The sequence below is a fragment of the Vicia villosa genome, linkage group LG5 (assembly GCF_029867415.1).
Source record: "Vicia villosa cultivar HV-30 ecotype Madison, WI linkage group LG5, Vvil1.0, whole genome shotgun sequence".
In the NCBI taxonomy this organism is placed as follows: Eukaryota; Viridiplantae; Streptophyta; class Magnoliopsida; order Fabales; family Fabaceae; genus Vicia; species Vicia villosa.
In genome coordinates, this window is record NC_081184.1 from 137557913 (window position 1) to 137583913 (window position 26001).

Consider the following 26001-nt stretch of genomic DNA (forward strand, 5'->3'; position numbering starts at 1 on the left):
TATAACAAAATTGTATACTTATAACTTATAAATGTTTATTTTATTTTATGTGAAACAATTTTCATTATTTCTTTTGTAAATTTTTCCAATGTTCTTTTTCAAAAATATGTTTTTATCATATAAGAGACAATCAGCACATATAATACTAAACTTTTTGGTTCATTCTTATACCAGATTTTGAAACTGTTTGAAGTTGTAGGGCTTGGATATTCATTATGGTTTACTTATGGATATTTGCTGTTCAAAGTGAGTACTTAATTTTAGTAATATTTGTTTATATGTTCATCTTAGTTATATCTAAGATTATTAACCAAATGTCTTAATCTGCAGAGAAATAGAGATGAGTTGTCTGATATAATAGTTGTTATGAAACAGTGAATTAATTGTGTTCATATTATTAATAATTTCTTTACTACTACTTTTTTCTTTAATGGTGTTGTAAATTTGTAATGGCACTGATATCAGTTTATTGCTACTGATTATTGTTCATTACTATTATTTTTTGTTTGTTATAATGGTATTGATATGAATTTATTGGTACTGATGGCTAATATTATTATTATTTATTTATTGGTTTGCTGGTGTTAGAATGATACTGATATGGGTTGGGTTTATTGTATTGACTATTACTTATTATTATTATTTTTCCTAGAGGTGTTGTATGGTACTATATCACAAATATCAAGAATCTGTAATACATTGGAATTGACTACTATATCTATGATAGTTGGAACAGATCTTATACTAGCCCTGAAGTTTCTGCTGCTTTATTTACTAGCCCTGAATTGATTACTCTTAATGAAGGATTTTTTTTCTTTCTTTTCTTGAAAAACTTTGTTAGTAATTTAATTCATGTACTTTAATGAAGAAAAAAATTATTGAGAGCTATAGTATTTTGCTATTAATTCAGTTTAATGCATTTTAATGAGAAAAACAACTTGTAACATCTATTGTAGAATAATTGATAGAAATAATTAGATTTGGAAGTTTTTAATCGTATTGTAATATATATTTATAAATATCCTATACTAACTCCACTTAAACAGTGAATTGATATCATACAATTACATTTGGACATTAAAATGGTACCTAAATTAATTAATTTAGTATATCATAATAAAATTGTTAAATTCAAAGTTAATATGTTAACTTTGTATATGATTAATAAAATATTTTTTTATCAAAATTAATTTTAATTATTTTCCTTTCCATCATTTTCACTATTTATTTCAAAATAAACATGCCCATTATTTAGAATAGATTCTTTTACATTTTTCTGTAACTTATCTTTAATTAAAATAATTATTGCCATCTATAGTATAGTATACTAGAATGATGAGATTTGAGTATTTTTAATTGTAATACAATATATAGTCGATTTTTTTTAATAACTATGTGCATAAAATCTTTGAGCGATAAAATCTTTATTTGTAGATGTTATAAAAAAATTGCTTCGTCTCGAATCCACTTTTTTATTTTATTTTTAATTTAATACAATTGAGGGTGATGTTTGTAAATTTTAAGGACATAATGAGAGTGATATCAATTGAGAGTGATATTTTAAAATTTTAAGAAAACAATTGAGAGTGATATCACTAAAAATATCAATTTATTGTATTCTAACAAAATAATGAGAATGATAGTTATAAATTTTATAGAATTTTTTCACTGAAACTCACTATTTTCACGGGTTACTAACACCACAATATATTTATTTATTTTAACCAACAAAATATTTATAAATATTTATAGTTATTAGTTATATTTATAAATATTTATAGATATTAGACATATTGGATTTATCATGTTGGTGATTTGCAAATCCTTAGGTACTAGACCCGATATAACTTTTACTAACTCCTGTGAATTTTATTACTTTAACTCACTAATTTCACGGGTCACTATCACCACAATACCTTTTTTATTTTCTTTTACTTTTTATAAAAAAATATAAATATATTTAGATTAGACATCAGTCACACAAGCTACGTGAGTTGAATGTGAATAGCAATTTCACTTTTTTTAGTATAAAATAAACAATATATCTTAATAAATTCAAAGATTTATTGTGATTTTTAATTAATTGATAATATGATTAATTAAATATATCTTGTCTTTGTCAAAATTATTTTTAATATTTTATTTTGCTTATATATTTTATCATTTATTATGAACCAACAACCTAACAGTAAGTTGAAATAAATGCTCCTGCATTTTAGTGTAATTTAGCATTAATCAAAAATACATATTTTTTATTTATTTAATTTTTATCACATCATATCAATTCTATTTGTTTAATATCACTAAAAAATGTTAATTAATATAATTTTTCATTTTGATAAAATTATTTTATTTTATTAAATTAAATAACACTCAATAGCCATGCAAACAATTAACTTTTTATTTTACGGGTCATTATTAACACAATACCTAATTTTCATATTACTAATATCTTATTAGTAAGACTTTTTTTTATATGTTTAATTTCCATTTTATATATGCAATTTGGTCAAACTTCTTTACTTTACATTTTTCGTATCGTTCAAAAAATACTACACCATAAATAATGCACCCGGGCGACAGCACGGGTCTCTGACTAGTTTCTTTTGTAAATTTTTCCAATGTTCTTTTTCAAAAATATGTTTTTATCATATAAGAGACAATCAGCACTTCAACTCAAAAACGGAGAGGGAAAGAATGAAACACGGTGGGATTTAGTGGAAAAGAACATAATGGAATAGAGATTTTAATTTATGGTTTGTATATTTATTAGAGTTTCACAGAACAAAACATAGGATGATCCTACATAATATTAGAGTCTTGTCGGTGCTTTGCATTATCTCACATTTACTTGCCCTGACATCTCTTATGTTATTCGACAGGTGGGTCTTCACATGCATACTCCCTGCACTGAGCATATGCTTGCACTGAAATGCATCATGCGTTACGTTCAGGGCACCTTACAATATGGTTTGCATCTCTATCCTTCTCCCATCGAGAAGCTTGTTTCCTACACAATGCTGATTGGGGTGGATGTCCCGACACTCGTCGATCTACTTCGGGTTATTGTGTTTTTTTTGTGACAACCTAATTTCATGGTCTTCCAAGCGACAACTCACACTTTCCCGTTCCAGTGCAGGGGTTGTGTATCAGGGCGTTGCTAATCAATAAAAAGTTGTTACACTGCCTAATCAATTAAGGACAAGGTCTAATTGATTAGAGCAAGGTAAATGACTTCTTAATCAAATAGAAAAACTTGTAATCGATTAAACCATGTAGCTATTTTAGGTTTTCCTTTTCTGGATTGTGGTCGTCGTGTTTTCAAAGCTTGGAATCGCTTAGCATATAGGTTTAATCGATTAAATCATTAAAATGGCTCATGTATAATTTTCTTTTTGAGCTAAAATTTTTCCTATATAAAGGGGATTTATCATCGTTTCATTACACACTAAATTTCTAAATGGAAATCTCTATTCTTCTTCTACTTTTATTTCTAAAATTTCTTTTTCACGAGAGTTATCATAGTGCCGAAAGACCGAAAAACCCTTCTGAATGTTTTGTTGCAATAAGTGGTGTGCTTCATTTGATTTATTTAAAATTGTCATTCTCTTGTGGATTGTATTATTAAATACTTAAAGGATGCAGGATAAACCTGATAAAATCATGGTTGTAGATTCTTGAGCTTATTCAATCTTAAAATCTTAGTTTGATTCTTGAGTTTGTCATGTGTTAAAATTTATATTTGATTCTTGAGCTTAGCTTATTAAAAGCTCGTGTTTGGTTTAGAGTTTAGCTAGTGTAAAGTATCTTATTTGATTGTAAGAAAGCTCATGGGATAACCTATGAAAAGCTCAAGTGTGTCTTTAGTGGAACTCTCAAGAGGAAACTCTTAAGGACGGGAGTAAGCCAAGTGATTTGAATCTGTATAAATCTCGGGTGCACTCTCTCTAAGCTCTTCTCTCTTATATTTCTTATCTGTATTGTGTTGCTTTCTTCATCTTCTTCTTTCTTCTATCTTATTTTTAACCTCTAATATAAATGTTTTCAAAAAGTAAAAAGATTTTTTAATTAGTCACGACTTTAGAACATCACAATTCACTCCCCTCTGTTGGTTAACGCAAAAATCATATATATGAAAAACTTTATCTTTTTCCTAAGTGGTAAGAATGTTGTATACTTGTATAACTAGGAAAAAAATTCGTAAATTCATTGTCAATAAGAGTTATGCCAACAATAATTTCGAAGTCAGGACTAGAAGGTAACTCTAATAAAAACTCGTAATCTTATATATTGAGGCATTGTATGAGGTGAGAAACGTGTGAATTAAGATAGACTCAAGGTAACCACTGTTTGAAAGAACAAAACAAAAATAGACAATCTTTTCCATACAATCTAAGAATGTGTGGTTGGCCTATAATCAATCCATACATAAAATGAATTTTATTATTTTCAAGGGAAAACAAAATAAATTTACTAGGTAAAGTTCCCCAAACACATACAACGGGCAATCTTTACTGATAATAGAATTCTTGATATTGGTATCAGTTGTCGTGGAAAGGACCATTGTAAATTTTAACTCATCAAATGGAATATTAAATTGAGTGGCATATTCAACAAAAACAAAAGAGAATGAAGCACTAGAATCAAATAATACCATTAAGGATTTATTAAATAAATAAAATTTATCTACAATCAAATTGTTGTTTCCCTTAAACTTCTTTATATAGAAGGTGTAGGATCTCTTAGTGGCTTGATTTCTCGAGTCACTGGCTCTTTTCTTCTTCCTCTCAGGACACTCGTTAGAAAAATCACATGACTGCTTAAACGAATAACTAGTATATTTTTGAAAAATAATTTTTTTTAACATGAGACTTCCACGACTTTCATTACTCCTTACTCTAATGGCTTTAGTCATTTATGCAGCTTGCGATTGCATAGCCTTACTAATGGATGTCTCAACCTTTAAGTGTTGTAAATTCTTTATGTTGTTCTTATAATGCGACCTTGATTTCCTATCTTTCTTTTATTCTTGCAAGGCCTATTTTGCATTATAACTCGAATTAACTAAAGTGGAATATGACGTCACTTCAACCAAGGATAAAAGAGTCCTGATTTTCAGATCCAGTCCCCACTTAAATTGGTTAATCTTTCATTGGTCATATGAAGAATAACTTGTATGAGGATATATTTGTGTTAATTGTTCAAATTTTGCCACATAGTCTGTCACGGTCTTATCTCTTGTTGCAAATGAGTAAAATTTATCTCCCTTTATTTTAAAATATTAGGCGGAAAATAATTTCTCAATAACGATGGACAAAAATTCTCCCAAGTCATGTTCCATTAACTCTCTGCATCTATTCCAATATGTGTGTGTAAAATAACACATTTTTTATCTTCGTTACATGATACCAATCTAAGTATCTTAGTCAATTGATTCACTCATGTACGAACCCTCAAAGGAATCTAACTTCCCCTAAATCTCGGTGGCTTTATCTTAAGAAATGTGAGGAAAACACAGTTAGGGATCTTTGTGGTGGGGGTTGAGCATGACATGGCCTTATGCTTGTTGTTGTTGCAAACATTTTTTTCATTAAAAACTTGTTGTTATGCATCCTATGTTAATTATGTTCACGTGATTGCTTCTCTCGACAAAGTATGTCATCTCCAACTCGATTAATCGCCATATGATATGCTTTTTATATATATATATATATATATATATATATATATATATATATATATATATATATATATATATATATATATATATATATATATATATATATATATATATATATATCATATCATATCATATGAGAATGTTATTTTTATGTGAAAACATGAAAATGAATCTGAACCATTAGATTTTAAAATAAATGGTGAAAATTATGTGTCATTTTTTTTAATCTAATACCTTAATTTTAATAAAAATATAAATATGTTAGTTTTTTTTAGTTTAAGTGTCTAGATATTCAAAAGTGGAAAATGTGAATACCTAAAGATAATTGACTAATAGAACTTAAGGGGTTATAACATTTTATTTGTATTTGTGAATGTAACATATTAGTTAATCCTAATATTTTTTTGGGTAAGAAGAAGATAGATTACCCTCCCTTGCATGTTAAGTCGTATATGTAGATGAAATCTACTTAATTAATGCTTTGACGGTGAAAATTCAACATTCCAATAAAAATAATGATCAACTAAGTACTAACCATAATTTTTCATTAATACTCATATTTATTTTTATTTTTAATTTTTTATATTTTTTAAAATTTGTAAATATTCCTGAAATATATAATTTTTAACCAAATACTTTCATTGAAATATTATTCCTAAGAATAATAATCCTGAAAAATATATTTTTTTACTTAAGTATTTTTGAATAAAAAATATTTATTTTAAATAAGTCAAAAGTTTTTTAACAAATAAAAAAGTAAAAATGATTTTTTAAATAAAAAAACATAGGGTTGGTTTTGTATTGTAAACAGAAGAGACGCACCGGTCAAAAAACATAGGAGAAAACCGGTGTGTTACGTGTACACACACTGGAGTGACGAAAGTACCCCTGTTTGTTTAATTACATTCTCTACATGAACGGCTCTCTTTGGTTTCTCCTTCCATTTTTTTTGTTTTTGAGAATAGAGAGAAGAAAGATGATACCGCAGCAATGGGCGCCTCCATGCGGAAAACAATGCACCAATAAATACGCAGCCCTCACCAAACTTCCATGTAATTTCTTTCTCTATTATTCTTTTTCATTTTTCTAATTTTCAATCATTCTCACAAATCCTCTACTTGTTATTTAACTCTAGGGCGAGTTTTCTGCAAAAAAGGATGTGATTCAGATGGAGATACATGGGAAGAATGTAAGATCACTATTCTAATTCATTCTTTTTTTTTCCTTCAATTTTTACGTACTCAAAATCTAACCTATATATTTTTAATATCTTGTACTATTTCACCATTTATTGTTTTGTCTGTTGAGATATTCATTAATGACTCTGTATATCCTGCAACAATTTTTTTTTGGTTACTATCCTGCAACTATTTTAATACTGTTATTATTGTCACATGGATTTTGCTATTTTCTGTCTTTCATAAATTTGATCAAATAAGTTTTGATTTGATAATTCTAGTTAAACACACTAATTGCCGGCATAAATAGGAAATTCTGATTAATTTATTACAATGGACACCGGATATGACATTAGTAATAATTTGAAAAAATGAATAAACTAAAAGTAAACACATGTGTCGTGTCAGACACTTACACGTGTTTGACACTGGACACGCCTTTTTTTAAAGGTGTCGGCGGTGTTATAGTGCTTTCTATTGTTTATTTGATAAACCACTATGGCAATTAGAAATTTTATGTTATGTATGTAGAATTTCTGTCATGGCATTATGGCATGGTGGATTCTATGCCCGCTTCCATAGGTCACAAGCCGCAATGGTGGATTTTTGCCTGGCTGCAACAATTTCCCTTTTGTAACATTATTTGGACGATAAACTCGTGCTTTTTAGCCCCTCCGTTGGCTAGGTTAGGTTAGTTTTTGTTATTGAAGCAAAATACAATGATGCTTGGCTTAACGAGAGCCATTTTGGAATTGGATTGACTTTGCTCAGCATTCGCAGACGAGAAAAAGTTGAAATGATCTTTGCAATAGTAACGATTTAAACCAATAACTGCTCCATTGAGTTGAAATGATCTTTGCAATAATAACGATTTAAACCATTAACTGCTCCTGTGAGTTGAAATCGACAATTACACAAAAAAATTAGCATCTCTCTCGTTTAACTTCTCCGTAAATGTTTACAAACTTATTATTAGGGTATTTCTGTGAGCAAGGAAAATATATTTAAAGGCACTAGATTTGTACTAGTTTTTTCTTAGCAGATTCTATGAAAAAGAGAGGAAAATGTATGGTGGCCAAAGTTGTACTACTTGCAAGTGAACAAAAATTGATTCTGATTTACAAATGATAAGTATTAGGTAATGTTTAACCAGGTTTGGAGGACTGTAATCAACTATGCTACAAAGATCCTGTGCTAAAGGACCAAAAATGGAGTGCTTATATTGATCGTTCTCCTGGATCTGCCAGTTATTCAGAGGTATTTTCTTTTCTCGCCTACGTTACTGTTACATTTGATTATCTTTACTGTTTTTTTAAGGATTATTGAACTAGTTATCTATCCAGAAACTGAATTCTAGTTTCTTGCTCTGAAACTGAATTTTAGTTTTTTGCTCTGAAATTGAGATAATTTTGGAAAGGCATGGCCCGGAAGTAAATTAATCATAACATGCTTTTAATGCTTTTAACTTTTAATACCAAAAGATTAGTTATGATAGGGATATCTGCAAATTAATGATGATTTTATTCCTTCCTATGCAGGAATGTTTCCATGCTTGTGTGTCTGGCTGTGGTTACAAGGTATGTTTGGTTTGGTACTGATCATTTTTTTAGTTAACAAATCATATGCATACTACCCCTAAAAAACGAATACGTAGAAAGGACTATTAGAAAGACAGGATGGAATTGTGATTTTTGAACTACTATGTGTTTGCTTCAAAAGTCTACATATTTGTTTAAAAAATGAAAGGAACCACATAATGATTGTGATTATTTACTTCTGCTCATTGAAAATTCTTTGCATACATATAATATATGACTGTCCTGTGATTGTTTACTGAAGTATTTCTTTTTATGTTTATAGAAATCTACATAACAATGATATATTGAAACTTTCTTGTGTAAATAACCAATTGTAAACATTTGCATATTGCAGTTTGAAGTTAAACCAGACGAGGCTGATAAAGTCAGTCCCAACAGGCCACCGAAGTCTGAGCCCGAGCCTGTTCAGAAGCCGAAGCGGAAACCTGTAGATCACATCCACCCGCCTGATATTCCAGATACTTCTGCATAGTCCAAGACAACCTAAGCTTAAACTAAGAATGTGTCCTGAAGAAAATATTTTGTTTTTACATTTAAGTATAAATATATCACTTATTTTTCTTGTGTTTTCAAATTTTTGGACAGAAAATAGAAAGACAAACAGAATATTTTTTTCAATGAGACCCCTAATTATTCTTTATTTGCTATACATACACTTGCAGGAATTTATGTTTTCTTTTCATCTTAGTTAATGCTTTTTATCAGCATGATATTGCAATAGCATGATTAATGCTTTAGTAATTCTTTTTGGCGTAAGCAGCATGTATTGGAAAGTTTTATAGTTGGATTAGATTGTAACCGGATGCCGTGGATTTATTAGAGTTGTTGACCTAGATTTTAAGTTTCTATCCAATCAACGGTTCTTTTATAAAATCATGAGATAATAGTCATTTACCCCTGTCATATAGACGAGTTTTGATTTACCCCCTTTACCTATAATTTTAAAATTTAAAGTTTTTTGCCCCCTAAGACGAAAAATTACCCCTATAAAATATATTTTTTTGAACTTTTTTTTAAAAGGGATAAATCAAAACTCGCCTATATGGTAGGGAGTAAATGACTATTAACCCTAAAATCATTATATGACTGATAGCAGATAGCAGTTTGAGACTACCTTCTTTTCCTATTTCACACTAAATTTTACTTCAAATTTATATTTTCAGCTATACACAATTCTTGATCTTCATGGCATACATGTCTTATGACGAGTGAAATACTTGTTATTTAGCATACTAAATCTTCAAATTCTAAGGAGCAAGGAAATCCCAAATCTTAATGCTGTGTATATTTAATCAAACAATTTGAAAAGAAAAAAAAAAAGCTCTGTAATAGCTTGACCACAATTATAAACTTCTTTTAATTATGTAGTTCTATATTAAAATATGAAAAGTTTCACAGTAACAACAAAACCCTTTTCTAAAGGGAAAAGCATATATGAAACATGGAAAGAGAAAAAGAATGGTTGTGGCTGCTAACTGTGACGACCACATTGCTTCCTCCATTGTAGTTTCCGTTCCATATTTGCCCAACCATAAGATGCATGGGGTTGTGTGGCTTTCTTACTACTTTTGGCGGCGTAAAAAATCCCGCACATATGAATGAACCTCAGACTTAACCACCAAAAGCATCTTCTTTGAATCTTCCCATAATAAACCATTCCATTCTCTGGCGCAGTCACACGCACCTTCAAATACATCCTGCCACACAAATGACATAAGAAATGAATAAAGACATGATAGGGGATCCCAACAACATGAACTCAAGGCATCAAAGCTGCTTACCCTGGATGGGAACTCATCATAATAATATGCTTCTGTCATCTCAACTCTGTTTATATCTGATTCCCACAGCCTAATCTGTCACCATCATAACTCTTTGAATCAGAAAATGAAAATAAAGAAACTACACACATACACTAATAAGACTCAAAACCTGATCTGTGACATTGTCCGGCACGGCTGGTATCCTCTGTGCAACACGAGGATGGGCATTCTGCCGAAGGAAACTGACTATCTGCAACATCATAATGCACACGGTTGATGTGTAAGATATGGTCTGAACTAAGTAGCTTAAAAGCCAAACTCACACAAACAGCTTTTCTTAAATATTTAATTAAAAGTAAAGCAAGTTCAAGTAGAATTTCTAAGTTTCTTTGTTGGAAAAATGATAACCTAAGGTAGAATATGGTAAAAAGTGCAAAAAACTTGGACATAGATACTAGATGCAAATGCAATACTAAAAAACATTAAATAACTAATACAAATCTATTCATTTATCAGTGAAGGATCGAAGTTGATCATCATATATCTGGTCTCAAATTGAATAGCTCACTACTTCAGGAGAATACTTATTAAGACTTTCCTTTACAAAAGTCAAATGATGAAAAACAAATTGTAAAAACAATGTTTTGACTACACCTAACTACAGTGAGTACCACAGTTTAAAAAGCAGATGTTATCCAATATGATTTTTAATATTTACCTGGTCTGCTGTAATGCCATTGTCAAAAGCGTTATACAAAGTTTCTTTTGTAATAGCTCCAACAATAAGATTTGGAAGCTGATACTCTACCCTGGATACATTGCAACTATTCGCTATTAGATATTTGTAAATGGATGAAAGAAACACTTTCTGTACTAAGACCAAACAATAATATTTTGGTGAAATAGGTCATTTAAAGCTCTATTGCTGAACTAATGGTTTAGTATATACCATTTAAAAATAGTCTAAGATAAACTAAGGGTAATAAAAATGCAACCATGAAAGAAAACTTCCAATTTCAATATTCACAAGAAGTGCCAAAACCCAAAGGGAAGGGGAACATGAGGAAACACTAACGGCTTTATTTGATGAATATAGAATACAGCATTGCATAATGTATTCGGCAGCAAACCTTGAGAATAGCCGCAATATCTCACAATGTAATTTTGAAGTAGAATAAGCATAAACTCTAAAATTTGTTTCCACAACTACAAATCCCTGAAAAAAAATATAATGACATTTTATATTCACAACTGTCAACATTTTCCTTTGAAAAAATACATATTCATTGTTGTAATGAGTAATATATTAGAACAAATCTACTAAAGCCAACCAATGAACAATTGACATGTAATGAGAGGTCATTAGTCTGAAGTAGTAATGGGAAATAAGTTTGACAAAAGATTCAAAGAGAAAATTTTGAAAACTCCTACAAACATGAGTTTTCTGAGTTGGAATAAGCAAGACGAAGAAACTAAAACCCGATAACCTGTCTAACAAAAACTTCCATGGATATGTCAGCAAAACAACTTAAACATATTGAGAGAAATCAAATCAATACTAACAGTATAGAGTCTACCACACGCACCCTCACCCACCCCAAAAATTTCATCTAAACAATGGAACAAAATTATAAAGCAACATCTAAATGTGTTCAGAGATTCCTTTTTCTTTTTGATAACATAACCAATTTTATTAAAAGGAAAAAAGAAATATAAGGACATCAATAAGACAGTGAACAACGCACAGAAGGAAAAGTGCAGGTCAGACAAAAATTCACTACAGTACAGAGCCTCCACTTGGCATGTCTAAGGAGTTTCCCTAAACAAAATCACATGCATAAACAAGGCCACGTTTAAACTTTTATTAGAATAAATCCACTCTGAAGTGAAGAAGAGACCTCCTTTCTTGATGATGATTCGGTAAAGCTCACTGAAAGATTTGTTGCCAATTTCGTTGGAATAAACCAACTTTCTTTCCTTCCCTGTAAAGTTATCAAAAAAATAATAAATAGGGGTATAATAATGATGAATAAATACACTGAGCAACATCATCATTGTTGAGATTGATATAATAATTATATACAGATTATATCATATCTCAACAATCATGTATCTCATCACATTATCTACAAATATAAGTACACAAACAATAACCTGTTGAAGTTTGACCAGCCCAAGGTCTGCTAGGTCCTTAATTATGTTCCGCTGGAAATCAGTCAATGTGTTTATATTATATGCCTAATCATTGAAAAAAATCAAGTGTCAGAGGCGCATTAAATTGCAGTTACAAAAGCGACCAGAACAAAACTGGTAGAAGTAATGACAATATAGAACATAGTAGTTTCATGTACAACAGATTCTCAGCAAGGTACAAGAACGTCTTACCTCTCCAATGGCATGAAAACTAAGCTCAAGCATGAATGAGATCAAGTCACCTGCATCAACACCTCTCTCCTGCATCAAGAGAAGATGATGAAGAGCGTGTGGGAATTAAATAGCAAAAACATGTACATGTAGCGATATATAACTGTTAGAGCTACCTCAGAATTAGAGATATATTCCCTGATGATATACCAAAGTTGTGCATTTGTATCCATAAGCTGTTGTTCATAACAAACAAATTCTATATTTATAAGAATGCATTACAATGAGTTCATGTGGCTTAATATCATTTGATGCATACCAAAAACTGGAAACCACTTTCGGTTAATTTTGGAGCTTCTCTGTCTCTGCATTGGTACATAAAAAATGACATCAAATATGAGATGCATTTACAACACCCACACACACATGAACATAGTGCAAACAACTGTTACAAATGAGAAGTAACACTGCCAAGTAAACAGAACCTCTGACTCAGGAGACGCCGCTGGAAAACTTTCATCAAAGAAGAGCTTATATTTAAGGTCTTGTCAGCATGACTTGGGCTTACAAGTTGCAACAAGAAACACTAGTTCACCATAAAACAAAGAGTTTATACTTCATTTTAGTCAAAATTTAAACATGTCATTGATTAATTAAGTCCTATGAAACCCGAACTCGGACACGGACACGGGACACGACACGGATACGGACACGAGGACCCCGCTAATATAGAAAACATAGGACACGGACACGGGTATATATATTTTATAATTTAATATAATAATGCAATGTATGAGCATAATTTATAAAGAGTCTAAAACGAGAAGCAAAATTTATATATATATATATATATATATATATATATATATATATATATATATATATATATATATATATATATATATATATATATATATATATATATATATATTTAAACTTAGAACTTTCAATCAACAAAAAAAAGACATAAATTCACCTAAACAAAATAATACAAATCATATTATATTCACTCCATATTCATAAAACCAGCCTTTAAATTGTGGAATAAGAAAAAAAATAAGGAATCCTAATTGTGTTATTTTTATAGTGAAGTGAAATATGAAAGGTAAAAAAATCCTATTATTTTTATAAATAAAAATATGATAATTATTTAGTTGGGATTTTTTTTTTTTAAAAAACTAAATTTTTTTGAGTTGGGTGTGTCTTTTATTTGAAATAAGGTGTCGTATCCGTATCCGTCTCTGCTGCAATTAAATTATTATTTTTTGTTGGACACTGCAAAAATGTGTCAGATACGTGTCGTACACGTGTAGTACGAGTATTCATGTCCGACGCGGCGACACGCCTTCTGAATGGCGCGTCGGCGCTTCATAGATTAATTCAAATAATTAAATCTACTTATATAACAAACAATATTAGTTATATAAATGCTAAATAGATGTACAGAGTAAACAGAAAATGGAATTAAAAGATAAAACACTGCACCTCCCATTGTTCCAGAGCATAAGTCTCAAGATCCTCCAAGGTCGGGAGCCTCACAGTAATATTAGAAGGCATTGATTCCCTTGGCAAAGTTCCACTGCCATATTTAATCACAAGGATAAGTTACCAGCTAAAGCAAATATAGCAGCTGTATGACAGCAGTCTACATTTTAATAACCACATTATAGTAACCGTTTTTTATAATGAATTTTGAATTCAGGAATGACTATTAAACAGCATTTTGGTCCTATAATTTCATGAAACACCACCTATCATCTATATAGGTTTGTTAACTTATAATACACGACATGGAAAGGTTTTCTCACCACTCATATTAGCGATTTTGTGTACCTTCATAGCAACCAGGGAACAATATAGAATAACATGAACAGAAGGAAAAGAAAAAGACAAAATAATGTACTACTCACCCATGAACTAAAAGTTGCTGGAGACTTCTTTGATATGTTGAATTCACTTTGTAAGTTTTTTCGTTCTTCCTGCCAGAAGGAGAGAAAAAAAATACTAAACTGGGATAAAATAAGGGTCCAAAGTGATATTGACGCTGTTTCAATACTGTCAAAGCTTGAAACAAAGACACGCAAAAATGTGGCAAATAATATACATAGTCAAGATTTTTTATAAAAAAGGAACCAAATTGTGACATCAAACCCTGTTCCTCTAAAATTTTAAGAGAAGTCAATAACAGACTACGCAATCGATATTAAACATGTCAAGCTATATTGGTGATTGATAACTCTACAAAGTTACACAGATAAGTGTCATAAATGAAACAAATGAAAAGCAAAAAAAAGGGCCAACTGCAATTATGTTAAGAGATTTAGCACATATAGAGGAAAACTAATAACTTCCATCGAGCAACAGCATGTGAGAATGTGAAAAATAAAGCAAGTCTTTATCACAAAAAGACCCTTCAATACATTACAAGGTGTAGAACATGTGTAAACTACACAGTATAGGTTAGCATTTATCCAGTTGTCATTTGAAACAAAACGAATCCATTTGAACTATTTCAGAAACACAAATGTCAACTTTTCATTTTCATAGAAGATATAGAAAATTAAAATTTTCGAGAATAATCTCAAGTACCTATCAAGAGCTTCAACGAAAACTCTCAATTGAACCAATCTATCAATGGCAACTTTGTGCTTTGAAAGTCCATCTGGAAGCACCCATTCAGCAAATAATCTAGCTGACACTGGTTGATCAATATGCAGTAGCTGTAAAACATATTTCTTGGCAAGAGGCGGAAGAGACCTAACATTTCAAGATATATATGCATCTGTTAAAGCTATAAAAAACATACACAACTCAAGAAGAAATACAATTTGCTTAACCCAAATAGGACAATTTGGATTGACTAATTTGAATTCATCAACTTAAATAAGCACTTTTAAGCTATTTGGAAGAGCTTATGAAAATTGAAAAGACTTACCTGAGAATGGCTTCGCATATGAATCCATTCTCGTAGAGTTTATCAAGCTTCATGGCAGGCATTGAAGCCACCATGTCCATGAAATTCTTGGCAATGATCCTAACCTCAGGCATTCTGATTTTGATACTAAATACCAATACCGTTTTTTTCTTCAATTGGAGCTTAAACAATGAAACTAAAAGAAAAAAAGAACGAAACTTGACTAAGAGCTTCAGTAGAGAATCCGGTAAAAAGTTAGTTTGTAATGAATAATGAAACCCCAACAATACTGCTGAAACGAATGAGATGAAACCCCAATAATAGTTGGTTGAATATAGCGAATCGGTAACCGGCACGTGACCTAATCGGCGACGACAGTTTGAATGAATGAAGGGAAGAGGAAGAAGATGTAAACGGAGGCTGAGAATCAGTGGTTTGAGAGAGGAATGATCAGGTGTGCAAGGTGCACGATATTACTGTGGAAAAACGGTAAATCACAAGGATATAAATTATTACATTTTCTTTTTCTTTTATTTTGGTTAAACATGTATCACTTTTTCTAATAAGCATGTGTCACTACTTCTTTTATAAATGGCCAAAAATATATACTAGCAACACACTCCTTGTTTCTAATTATGATATTGAAGATGGATCTTATCTAAATGAAATATGTATGTTTGGTTTAATTTTGGAAGAGTAAAAAAGAATTTTAGAGTTGTATAATTAGTTTTTGAATGATTTTGAATTATTTTAAAATAAAATTAATTTTGTCTTTAAAATAAAATTAATTTTGTCTTTAAAAATGATTTTACATGTAGGTAGAATTTTGCTGGACAAGTGACTCTAAGCATAAGAGGGATAAACTGTGGAGGTTGAAAAACGATGTTAAATAAAATCTTGATTTGCAAAAACATTTAAAGCAATTTTATAAATCAAACAGAGAATAAGCAGCAAAAAATTAAAATTAGGAGAATCAAAGAGAAGATATGGCAATGAATTGGAAAGAAATTAAGAATCTTTAATATATTAAAACAGAATACATGTTTAGGCGCCAACTTTAGACCAAAATCCCGCCTAAACACGTGCATCGCACGGGGTAAAGTACTAGTTGAAACATAAAGAGAGAAGGGAAGAGATAAATGCACCAAAGATTGATACAGGTTCAGCCTAACCACTTAGCCAACTCATGTCCCCAAGAATTCCTTCTTGAGAGTTTCTAATATATCAGATGTGAGGTTTTCACATGTTATGTCCATGAACCTTCTTACAACCAAACATAAAATTTCACATTGGATAATCCCCAAACTAAATGTGAGATTTTATACCAGGATAATTTCATAACCAAACAAAGATTTTACACTAGTTTGAGCTAGGGCTGGCAAAACGGGCCCAGCCCGTCAGGCAAGCCTGTTTTGCCTACACTTTTTTCCGGGGCGGAGTTAGGTTTTAAGCCCGCTCTCTTTAATGTGTCCGCCCCGCCCCGTCCCATTTTTTTGCGGGCGGGGCGGACATATAACTTTTTCATATAATTTTACTATTTTTAGACCTAAAAGGTTCAAAGTCTGTGGGCCTTCTCCACCCCGGCCTCACTTTTTTTTGGGGTGGGGCAAGGTTTTAAACTCGAACTCTCAAATATGCTCACCCCGTCCCATTTTTTATGGGCTTTTGCGGGGCAGGCCTAAACAGGGAGGGCATGCTCGTTTGCCACCCCTAGTTTGAGCGTAGGAACCAATAGAGTTTTTACGGCTAAACTCAATAACCAAATGAGAAATTTTAACGAACTTAGCTCACAAATCAAATAGAATTTTTACCTAGCTAATCTCAAGAACCAAACAACAAATTCTTTCTAACATATAAATTGTGTACCTAAATCATTCATCTCGCAAAATAATTTTCAAACTCTGATTTTCAAAACCTATTTTTTAAAATCAGTATATTTCTAAAAAGTTATATTCAACCCCCCCCCCATGCCATTCAATTCCATAATCTACCCCCAACAAAGGTTAATCCCAAAAGGAGGTGGAGAGGCCATTTCCCAAATTTTATTGAGGCTCTTTGAGAATAAAATGACCTACCAATGGTGAACTTGATCATAAGGACCCCATATTTGATGAGAGAATGTCAACCCATAGTTCCCCACCTTCCAATAATCTCCATATCCTTTTACCAAGAAGTTCCAAATTAGCCAAACATATATCTCTAACCCCTAAAACTTCATCCTTATTAGGCCTACATACTCCTGACCAATGGACCCCAATAATCTTGCCTTTACGGGTGATTCCTCCCTAAAGGAAGCACCTAAGAAGTCTAACCAAAATCTCCATGCTTTAATATGCATTTTAAGGAAGGAAAAGTATAAAATAGGTATAGAGTTAAGAATAGAGTTTAACAAAATCACTCGCTTACCCACGCTAATGAACTTGTTCTTTCAAGACTTAAACATTTTCTAGATAAAGTTAACCAATGGTGGTCATGTAACTCTAAGAAAAGGTTTAGCACCGAGTGGAAGCCCAAAGCACTTAAGTAGAAGGGATTCGTGTTTGTGGTGCATAAATCCTCCAACCATAAAAAGAAGTTTGGATCGAGATTAACCCATATCAAACTACTCTTAGCAAAATTTACCTACTACCCAAAAGCACCCTTAGAACCATGAAAAACCAATTTAATAGCCCAAATATTAACAATAGTTGTCGCCCTCAAAATAAAGTATCACCAGCATCCTGCTCAATCCCTCCGCAACCAAGAGTCAGAGAAGTATAGCTAAAAGATCACCCTTCCTATGCCCTTTTTGGATATTTATATCTTTCATAAGGCATCCATTGACCAAGAGAACCAATTTCCAAACAAACACGCAGACCCTCATCCAAACACGCCATCTACCACATAAGCCAAAATTACCCACAAATAGTCTGTAAAATCTTAATTGATCGAGTCATGTATTTTCTCAAAATCCACTTTGAAGATAAGACAATCCTTTTTTAAATTTTTTCTCCAAGGCAACAATCTCATTAACAACCACCACACTATCAACCAAAAAGAGACCTTTTATAAGAACAGACTTATTAGGATAAATAATCTTATCCATCATGGTGGAAAGTATAGAAGCCGACACTTTAGCTATTAGTTTGTAAAATCACTAACCAAGGAAACAAAATACTTGTTGAAATCCCCAAAAGAGACAGGAGACTCCACTATTGAAATCAACATAACAAAATAAGAGGAAAAAGACTAAGTAAGGTGGCCGATACAAAATACTTATTAAACATTACCCCAACATCCTCTCTGAGGATATGTCACAACCTCTTAAAAAAGTAAAATTGATCCCATATGGACCTGGACTTTTATTCTCCTCTAATTGAACAACCACAACATCAATATGACAAAGGTTAAAGGGAACACATAGCACACCTTGATCTTCTAAGAGGAATATTCTGAAAACCAAACTCATCCAAAGTCGGATGATCGTCATAGGGTTCCGAAAATTGGTTGGTAAAAAATCTAACATCCTTTTCTCGGACCCCAACCACCTTATCCACTCAAGAATTACCAACATGTAAGGTCGTGATGATATTTCTCCTTAATATTCACTTCACATATGCATGGAAATAGTCATAATTAGTGTCATCCTCCTTAAGTCATTTGTCCATAGATATCTGAGCAAATTGAGCATGCTTAGACAAAAAAATGGTATAAAGATCCATAATATCCCTGCTTCTAGGGTCAATATCTGCAATTATAAGTAAACCATCCTCAACTTTATGATCAAAAGCCCTAATATTTTCCAACAACACACTTTCTCTAACTTCCATAGCCCAAAACATTCCTCTCCCTCAATACTTATGATCTCCTCTTAGAGATATGAGTTTTCTTTTAGGACAAGAGTCTTCAAGTCAACAAAAATTAAAATAGTCAAACTGCTCAAAATAATATACTTGAAACTACTATGATCATATAAGTCAATGATTATCGAATCAAAAAGTTTTTTTTTACTCCAAAGCTTATTTGAATACCTAAGCACTAATGGACAATGACTTGACAAGTTACAATGTAAAATCCATTGTGAAGCCGCTCTTCTCAGTTCCATCACCCTCCAGGCACAAGAATCCAATCCAGACGACTTGTAGCCATTTCATTAGATTGATACAAAGTAAAGCGCCTCCTCATGAGAGGTGGTGAATCCACAAGCTTCATTTGATCAAAGAAATTAGTGAAAACAGAATGTTCAATATAATCAATGAGGTTTTGAGACCCTTGCATATCCACTTTCTCAAACACATATCAAACAAAGTTGAAATCACTCATCACACACCAGTTCGCACCCTAAAGATTACCTCTACATCTGACAAGATCATTCTAAAAAGCCCTTTTATTTGCAAACACATTTTGAATATACATTCACAACAAAACAAATTGAATTATTAATCATAATTTTTTTATTAAAAAAGTTTGCTCATGTAATAGTATCACCGAAGTTTTCTATTCAATACATCTTAAAAATTTCACTATGTTTTATTAGTTTATAACTATTAACATTTTAAAAATTAATTTTAAAATATATGAAACTGTTTTATAAAGAGGTTTGTATGAAAAATATAACATAATAAATTTTGAGAAATGCTAAAACCACTCTCTTTTCAACATTCCTCATAAATTTTAGTGTTTGAGAGAGTGTTGCTAGCACTCCTCATAAATTTTAGTGTTTGAGAGAGTGTTGCTAGCACTCCTCATAAATTTTACTTTTTTATATTTATGTTTGCATCACAGTAGAATAAATATTTATGGAGTTCACAAAAACTATTGTTGCTGACCTTTAGTGTGTAACCTCTATGTGAGATATTGGACCGAACTCTAGTATTGTCGAATGGTAGCTTCTTGGTTCGACAGTTCGACAGAGTTAAGCATGAAGTCGAAGGATTGTTCACATGCTGGTGTCGAAGTGTGCATGCTGTAGTCGAAGATGGGTCTAGCATGCAGATGTCGAAGATGCTAGGGTTGTTAGCATGTTAAATTAGGTTTTAGTGTTTAAACCCTAATTTGTTAAGTTAGCTTGTTTATTAAGTTGGCTTGTGTAATGGGCCTTGCTGAAAAAGCCCATTAGTTAGTATGTTAGGTTTTATTATAAATAGCATACTAGTCTCTCATCATTGCTAAGCTGCAAATCCTAATTTAGGGTGAGAGAGGTTATTTGTTATTCTTGTAAACTTGTAATCTTGTTTTAAGAGAAAGTAAAAGAATAGCAGTTATAACCAATATTTGTGTTCTCCTCTTCTTCCTTGTCCTTTATTCATCCCTTGTTTTATACTTTGTTCTTGGCATTGAATTCACAACAAATTGGTGCGGTGAGCGTGGAGAAGATGCCTTCAACAAAGTATGAGATTGAAAAGTTCACCGGAGTGAATGATTTCGATCTGTGGCGCTTGAAGATGAAAGCCCTACTGGTTCAGCAGGGTTGTTTGGAAGCGTTGAAGGGAGAGGCAACCATGAATGTAGAATTGACGGCAGCGGAGAAGACGAATATGATCGAGAAAGCACACAACGCAATTTTGTTGAGCCTTGGTGATAAGGTTCTCCGGCAGGTATCAAAGGAGACGACGACATCAGGGTTATGGGTGAAACTTGAAAGTTTGTATATGACCAAATCGCTGGTAAATCGACTCTACCTGAAGCAAGCTTTGTATTCATTCAAGATGATTGAAGACAAATTATTGGCTGAGCAGTTGGATATGTTCAACAAGCTGATTCTTGATCTTGAAAATATTGATGTGAAGATCGATGATGAAGATCAAGCGCTGTTACTATTGTGTTCTTTGCCTCGATCACATGCTCACTTCAAAGAAACTCTCTTGTATGGAAGGGAGTCACTGACCTTTGAAGAAGTTCAATCAGCCCTATATTCAAAGGACCTGAACGAACGAAAGGAGCATAAACCTTCGACTGTTGGTGAAGGTTTGGCCGTTAAAGGAAAATTCTTGCGAAAGAATGGTAAGTTCGACAAGAAGGGCAAAAGCCAGTCGAAGTCTTACAGTGGCGAAGCATCTGGCATTCGATGCTATCATTGTAAGAAGGAGGGTCACACAAGAAAGGTGTGCCCTGAACGCCTGAAAGATCATGGATTTAAGGATAATGGCAATGCAGCCATTGTTCCAGATGATTTCGAATCATCTGATGTTCTTGTGGTTTCAAGCAGTGACTCGAGAAGAGAGTGGATTATGGATTCAGGTTGCACTTGGCACATGACTCCAAACAAAGACTTGTTCGAGGAATTATGTGATCAAGATGGTGGATCAGTATTGCTGGGAAACAACAAGGCTTGCAAGATTGCAGGTGTTGGATCTGTGAGATTCAAGCTCCATGATGAGTCAATAAGGTTGTTGACTAAAGTCAGGTATGTTCCTGATTTGAAGAGAAATCTGCTTTCTCTTGGTGAATTCGACAAGAAAGGATATGTTTTCCAAGGAGAGAAAAGTATCCTAAGAGTCATGAAGGGGTCGAAGGAAGTCTTGAGAGGCGTGAAGAAACAAGGCTTGTATACCCTTGAGGCTGAAGTTGTAAGTGGTTCGACAAATGGTTTATCCACGAAACCTTTGTCGAAGACAGAAATCTGGCACATGAGATTGGGCCATGTCAGTGAAAGGGGTCTGGTCGAATTAGGGAAACAAAATCTGCTTTGTGAACCCTGTGTACTTGGAAAATCTTGCAGAGTGAAGTTCAACAAAGGCAAACTAAGAACACATGGATCCCTTGATTACATCCATGCTGATCTTTGGGGGCCTGCAAGGTGTCCATCACATTCAGGAGAAAGGTATTTTCTATCCATAGTAGATGATTATTCCCGAAAATTATGGGTATTCATCCAGAAGACTAAGGATGAAACTTTTGAGAATTTCAAAAGTTGGAAGACTCTGGTTGAAAATCAGACTGGCAGAAAGGTCAAGAGGTTGAGAACCGACAATGGCATTGAATTTTGCAATGAGGCATTCGACAGTTTTTGTGCTGCCTCTGGTATTGCAAGGCATAGAACTACTGCAGGTACTCCACAGCAAAATGGTTTGGCTGAAAGGTTTAATCGAACTATTTTGGAGAGAGTCAGATGCATGTTGACTAGTGCGGGGTTAACGAAGGTGTTCTGGGCTGAGGCTGTTTCGACAGTAACATATATGATAAACAGATGTCCTTCGACAGCGTTAGATATGAAGACACCTGAAGAAGTTTGGTCGCGACATCCACCAGATCTCGACAAACTGAGAGTATTTGGCTGCGTAGCCTATGCTCACATTAGGCAAGACAAGGTCGAACCTAGAGCTCTGAAATGCATGTTCATGGGATACCCAGAAGGAGTTAAAGCTTATAGGCTATGGTGCCTAGAGCCAGGTCACAGGAGGTGTATCACCAGTCGAGATGTAGTTTTCAATGAAGCTGAAATGGCTTTTAAGAAAACTGATGATGTTGGTCGAAGTACAGAAACATCTGACGAAGAGCTGAAACAGGTAGAGATTTCTGTAGAGGTGGAGCATGTTGATGCTGAATTGCATATCCGTGATGAAGTCGAAGAAGCAGGAGAAGATGCTGAGGAAGTTGAGGAAACTGATGATGACTACCTATTGTCGAGAGATAGGTCGAGAAGAGTCATAAAGGCACCTCAGAGGCTTGGGTATGCAGATCTTATAGCTTATGCCTTAATCTCTGCAAGTGAGGTTCTAGACGAAGAACCTAGAGACTACAAGGAAGTTATGAGGAGTCGAAATAAGACTGAATGGCTGAAGGCCATGGATGATGAGATGAAATCTCTTCATGATAATCATACTTGGGAACTGATCAAGAAACCTGTTGGGGCAAGGTTAGTCAGTTGTAAATGGATTTTCAAAGTTAAGGAAGGAATTAAAGGAGTGACGTCGAAAAGATACAAGGCAAGGTTAGTTGCAAGGGGTTTCACTCAGAAAGAAGGTGTCGACTTCAATGATGTGTTTTCTCCTGTTGTGAAGCATAGGTCCATTCGAATGTTACTTGCCATGGTAGCACAGTTCGATCTTGAACTGGAACAGATGGATGTGAAGACTACGTTCTTGTATGGTGATCTAGATGAAACGATCCTGATGAGGCAACCTGAAGGGTATGTCGAAAAGGGGAAGGAAGATTATGTGTGCAAGTTAAAGAGATCTTTGTATGGGCTGAATCAATCTCCTCGACAGTGGAATAGGAGATTCGACAAGTTCATGACACGCATAAGTTTCATTAGAAGTCAGTTCGACCACTGCGTTTACTTCAGATTTCGACCTGGTAATTCATTTGTTATTTTGTTGCTTTATGTGGATGATATTCTCATAGCAAGAAGCAATGTTGAAGATGTGACGAGGGTGAAGGCTGAACTCAATAAGGAGTTCGATATGAAGGATCTAGGAGCTGCTTCCAGGATTCTTGGAATTGACATTCAAAGAGATAGAAAGAAGTCGAAGTTATGCTTATCTCAAGAGGCATATCTACGAAAGATTCTCGAAAAGTTTGGTATGTCGAATTCGAAGTCAGTTGTGACTCCAACAAACCCTCAATTCAAGCTGAGTATTGATCAGTGTCCCAGTACTGATGTTGAAAGAGCCTATATGAATAGCATTCTGTATACTAATATAGTTGGTTCTTTGATGTATGCTATGGTCTGTACTAGACCCGACATAGCATATGCAGTAAGTCTTGTAAGCAGGTACATGGCGAATCCTGGAAAGGCTCACTGGCAAGCATTGAAGTGGATTTTAAGGTACATAAATGGGTCTCTGAATAGAGTCCTAATTTATGGTGGAGCCTTGGGTGAAGATAGTAAAGCAGTAATAGAAGGATATGTCGACTCTGATTATGCAGGTTGTATGGATTCCAGAAAATCTATTTCTGGATATGTTTTCACTATGTTTGGCACTGCAATTAGTTGGAAAGCAACACTTCAGAAGGTTGTTGCTCTATCAACCACTGAAGCGGAGTATATTGCCCTAACTGAAGCTGTGAAAGAAGCATTGTGGCTTGAAGGTTTTGCGAAGGAGCTAAAACTTCAAGGTCGAGGTATCACTGTTAAATGTGATAGTCAAAGTGCAATACACCTGTCGAAGAATTCAGCCTATCATGAGCGAACTAAGCACATTGATGTGAGGCTGTATTTTGTCAGAGGAGTAATCGAGCGTGGAGAAGTCCAAGTGCTGAAGGTTTCGACTGAAGACAATGCTGCTGATATGATCACCAAGACATTGCCGAGTTGCAAGTTTTTCCACTGTATGTAGTTGATAAAGCTGCATGAAGAAAGCTATTTTGTTCCTTGACGTTGTAGAGTTAGGTCCAAGGTGGAGATTTGTGAGATATTGGATCGAACTCTAGTATTGTCGAAGGGTAGCTTCTTGGTTCGACAGTTCGACAGAGTTAAGCATGAAATCGAAGGATTGTTCACATGCTGGTGTCGAAGTGTGCATGCTATAGTCGAAGATGGGTCTAGCATGCAGATGTCGAAGATGCTAGGGTTGTTAGCATGTTAAATTAGGTTTTAGTGTTTAAACCCTAATTTGTTAAGTTAGCTTGTTTATTAAGTTGGCTTGTGTAATGGGCCTTGCTGAAAAAGCCCATTAGTTAGTATGTTAGGTTTTATTATAAATAGCATATTAGTCTCTCATCATTGCTAAGCTGCAAATCCTAATTTAGGGTGAGAGAGATTATTTGTTATTCTTGTAAACTTGTAATCTTGTTTTAAGAGAAAGTAAAAGAATAGCAGTTATAACCAATATTTGTGTTCTTCTCTTCTTCCTTGTCCTTTATTCATCCCTTGTTTTATACTTTGTTCTTGACATTGAATTCACAACACTCTACATTATATCAATTTTGATATTAATCAGGTAGAAAGCAAATCGATGTCCTCAAATTTAATCAATTTTAGAGTTATCCTAGTCCTAAAGTTATATCTTTTTCTTTTGCGTGCTAGGATTTAGTCTTTTCAACAAAAATAAGTAAAGAAGTCAGATAATGTTTGATGTCCAAGAGGATGACAATTAAATTTGGTTTGCTTCATATTATTTCGTTTAGTGAGACAATTTCATATATTATAGATACTTTTTTCAATGTGAGTTACAGAAAAAATATATATTCACATGATTTACTCAATTTGGTACGTTTGTGATATTTTGAATTTGATATTTTCATAAAGTCTATTGGTAGGTATAAAAAGTATTTTTGCGACTAAAGAGTTGGAACCAACAGAATTGAGCATTGAAAGAATGCCACACTCAAAGGAAAATTTTGTGCATGGGTAGAAAGACAGATAAAGAAAGAGAGAGAGGTAGATGTAGATGTTAAATGCTATTAAATCATATTGGTGAAATGTCATATAAACAGATGAATTGAGTGCAACTAACTACCACAATTTGGTAGGGCAACAAAATAATACTATTTTTATTAAAATACTTTCATCTTTAAAGTTTCCTGCTCTCTAATTTGACCTCCCCAGAATATCATTTATATACATCAAATAGTAGTAACA

At 33.1% G+C, this 26001-nt stretch overlaps 2 protein-coding genes across 2 annotated transcripts; one reads left to right on the forward strand and one right to left on the reverse strand.

Annotated features, from left to right (window-relative positions):
- Positions 1–6583: 6583 nt before the first annotated feature.
- Positions 6584–9121, forward strand: LOC131602692 (uncharacterized). The gene is made up of 5 exons (XM_058874861.1): positions 6584–6732; positions 6816–6869; positions 8012–8115; positions 8397–8435; positions 8791–9121. Exons 1-5 carry the CDS (start codon positions 6594–6596, stop codon positions 8926–8928), a joined length of 474 nt encoding a protein of 157 aa, XP_058730844.1. The 5' UTR covers positions 6584–6593; the 3' UTR covers positions 8929–9121.
- Positions 9122–9719: 598 nt separating this feature from the next.
- Positions 9720–16013, reverse strand: LOC131602691 (general transcription and DNA repair factor IIH subunit TFB2). Its single transcript, XM_058874860.1, has 15 exons — positions 15519–16013; positions 15173–15340; positions 14494–14562; positions 14069–14162; positions 13069–13169; positions 12903–12948; positions 12760–12819; positions 12605–12673; positions 12374–12457; positions 12118–12201; positions 11350–11435; positions 10938–11028; positions 10389–10469; positions 10238–10312; positions 9720–10153 (listed from the first exon to the last, which is right to left on the reverse strand). Exons 1-15 carry the CDS (start codon positions 15629–15631, stop codon positions 10019–10021), a joined length of 1356 nt encoding a protein of 451 aa, XP_058730843.1. The 5' UTR covers positions 15632–16013; the 3' UTR covers positions 9720–10018.
- Positions 16014–26001: the final 9988 nt, after the last annotated feature.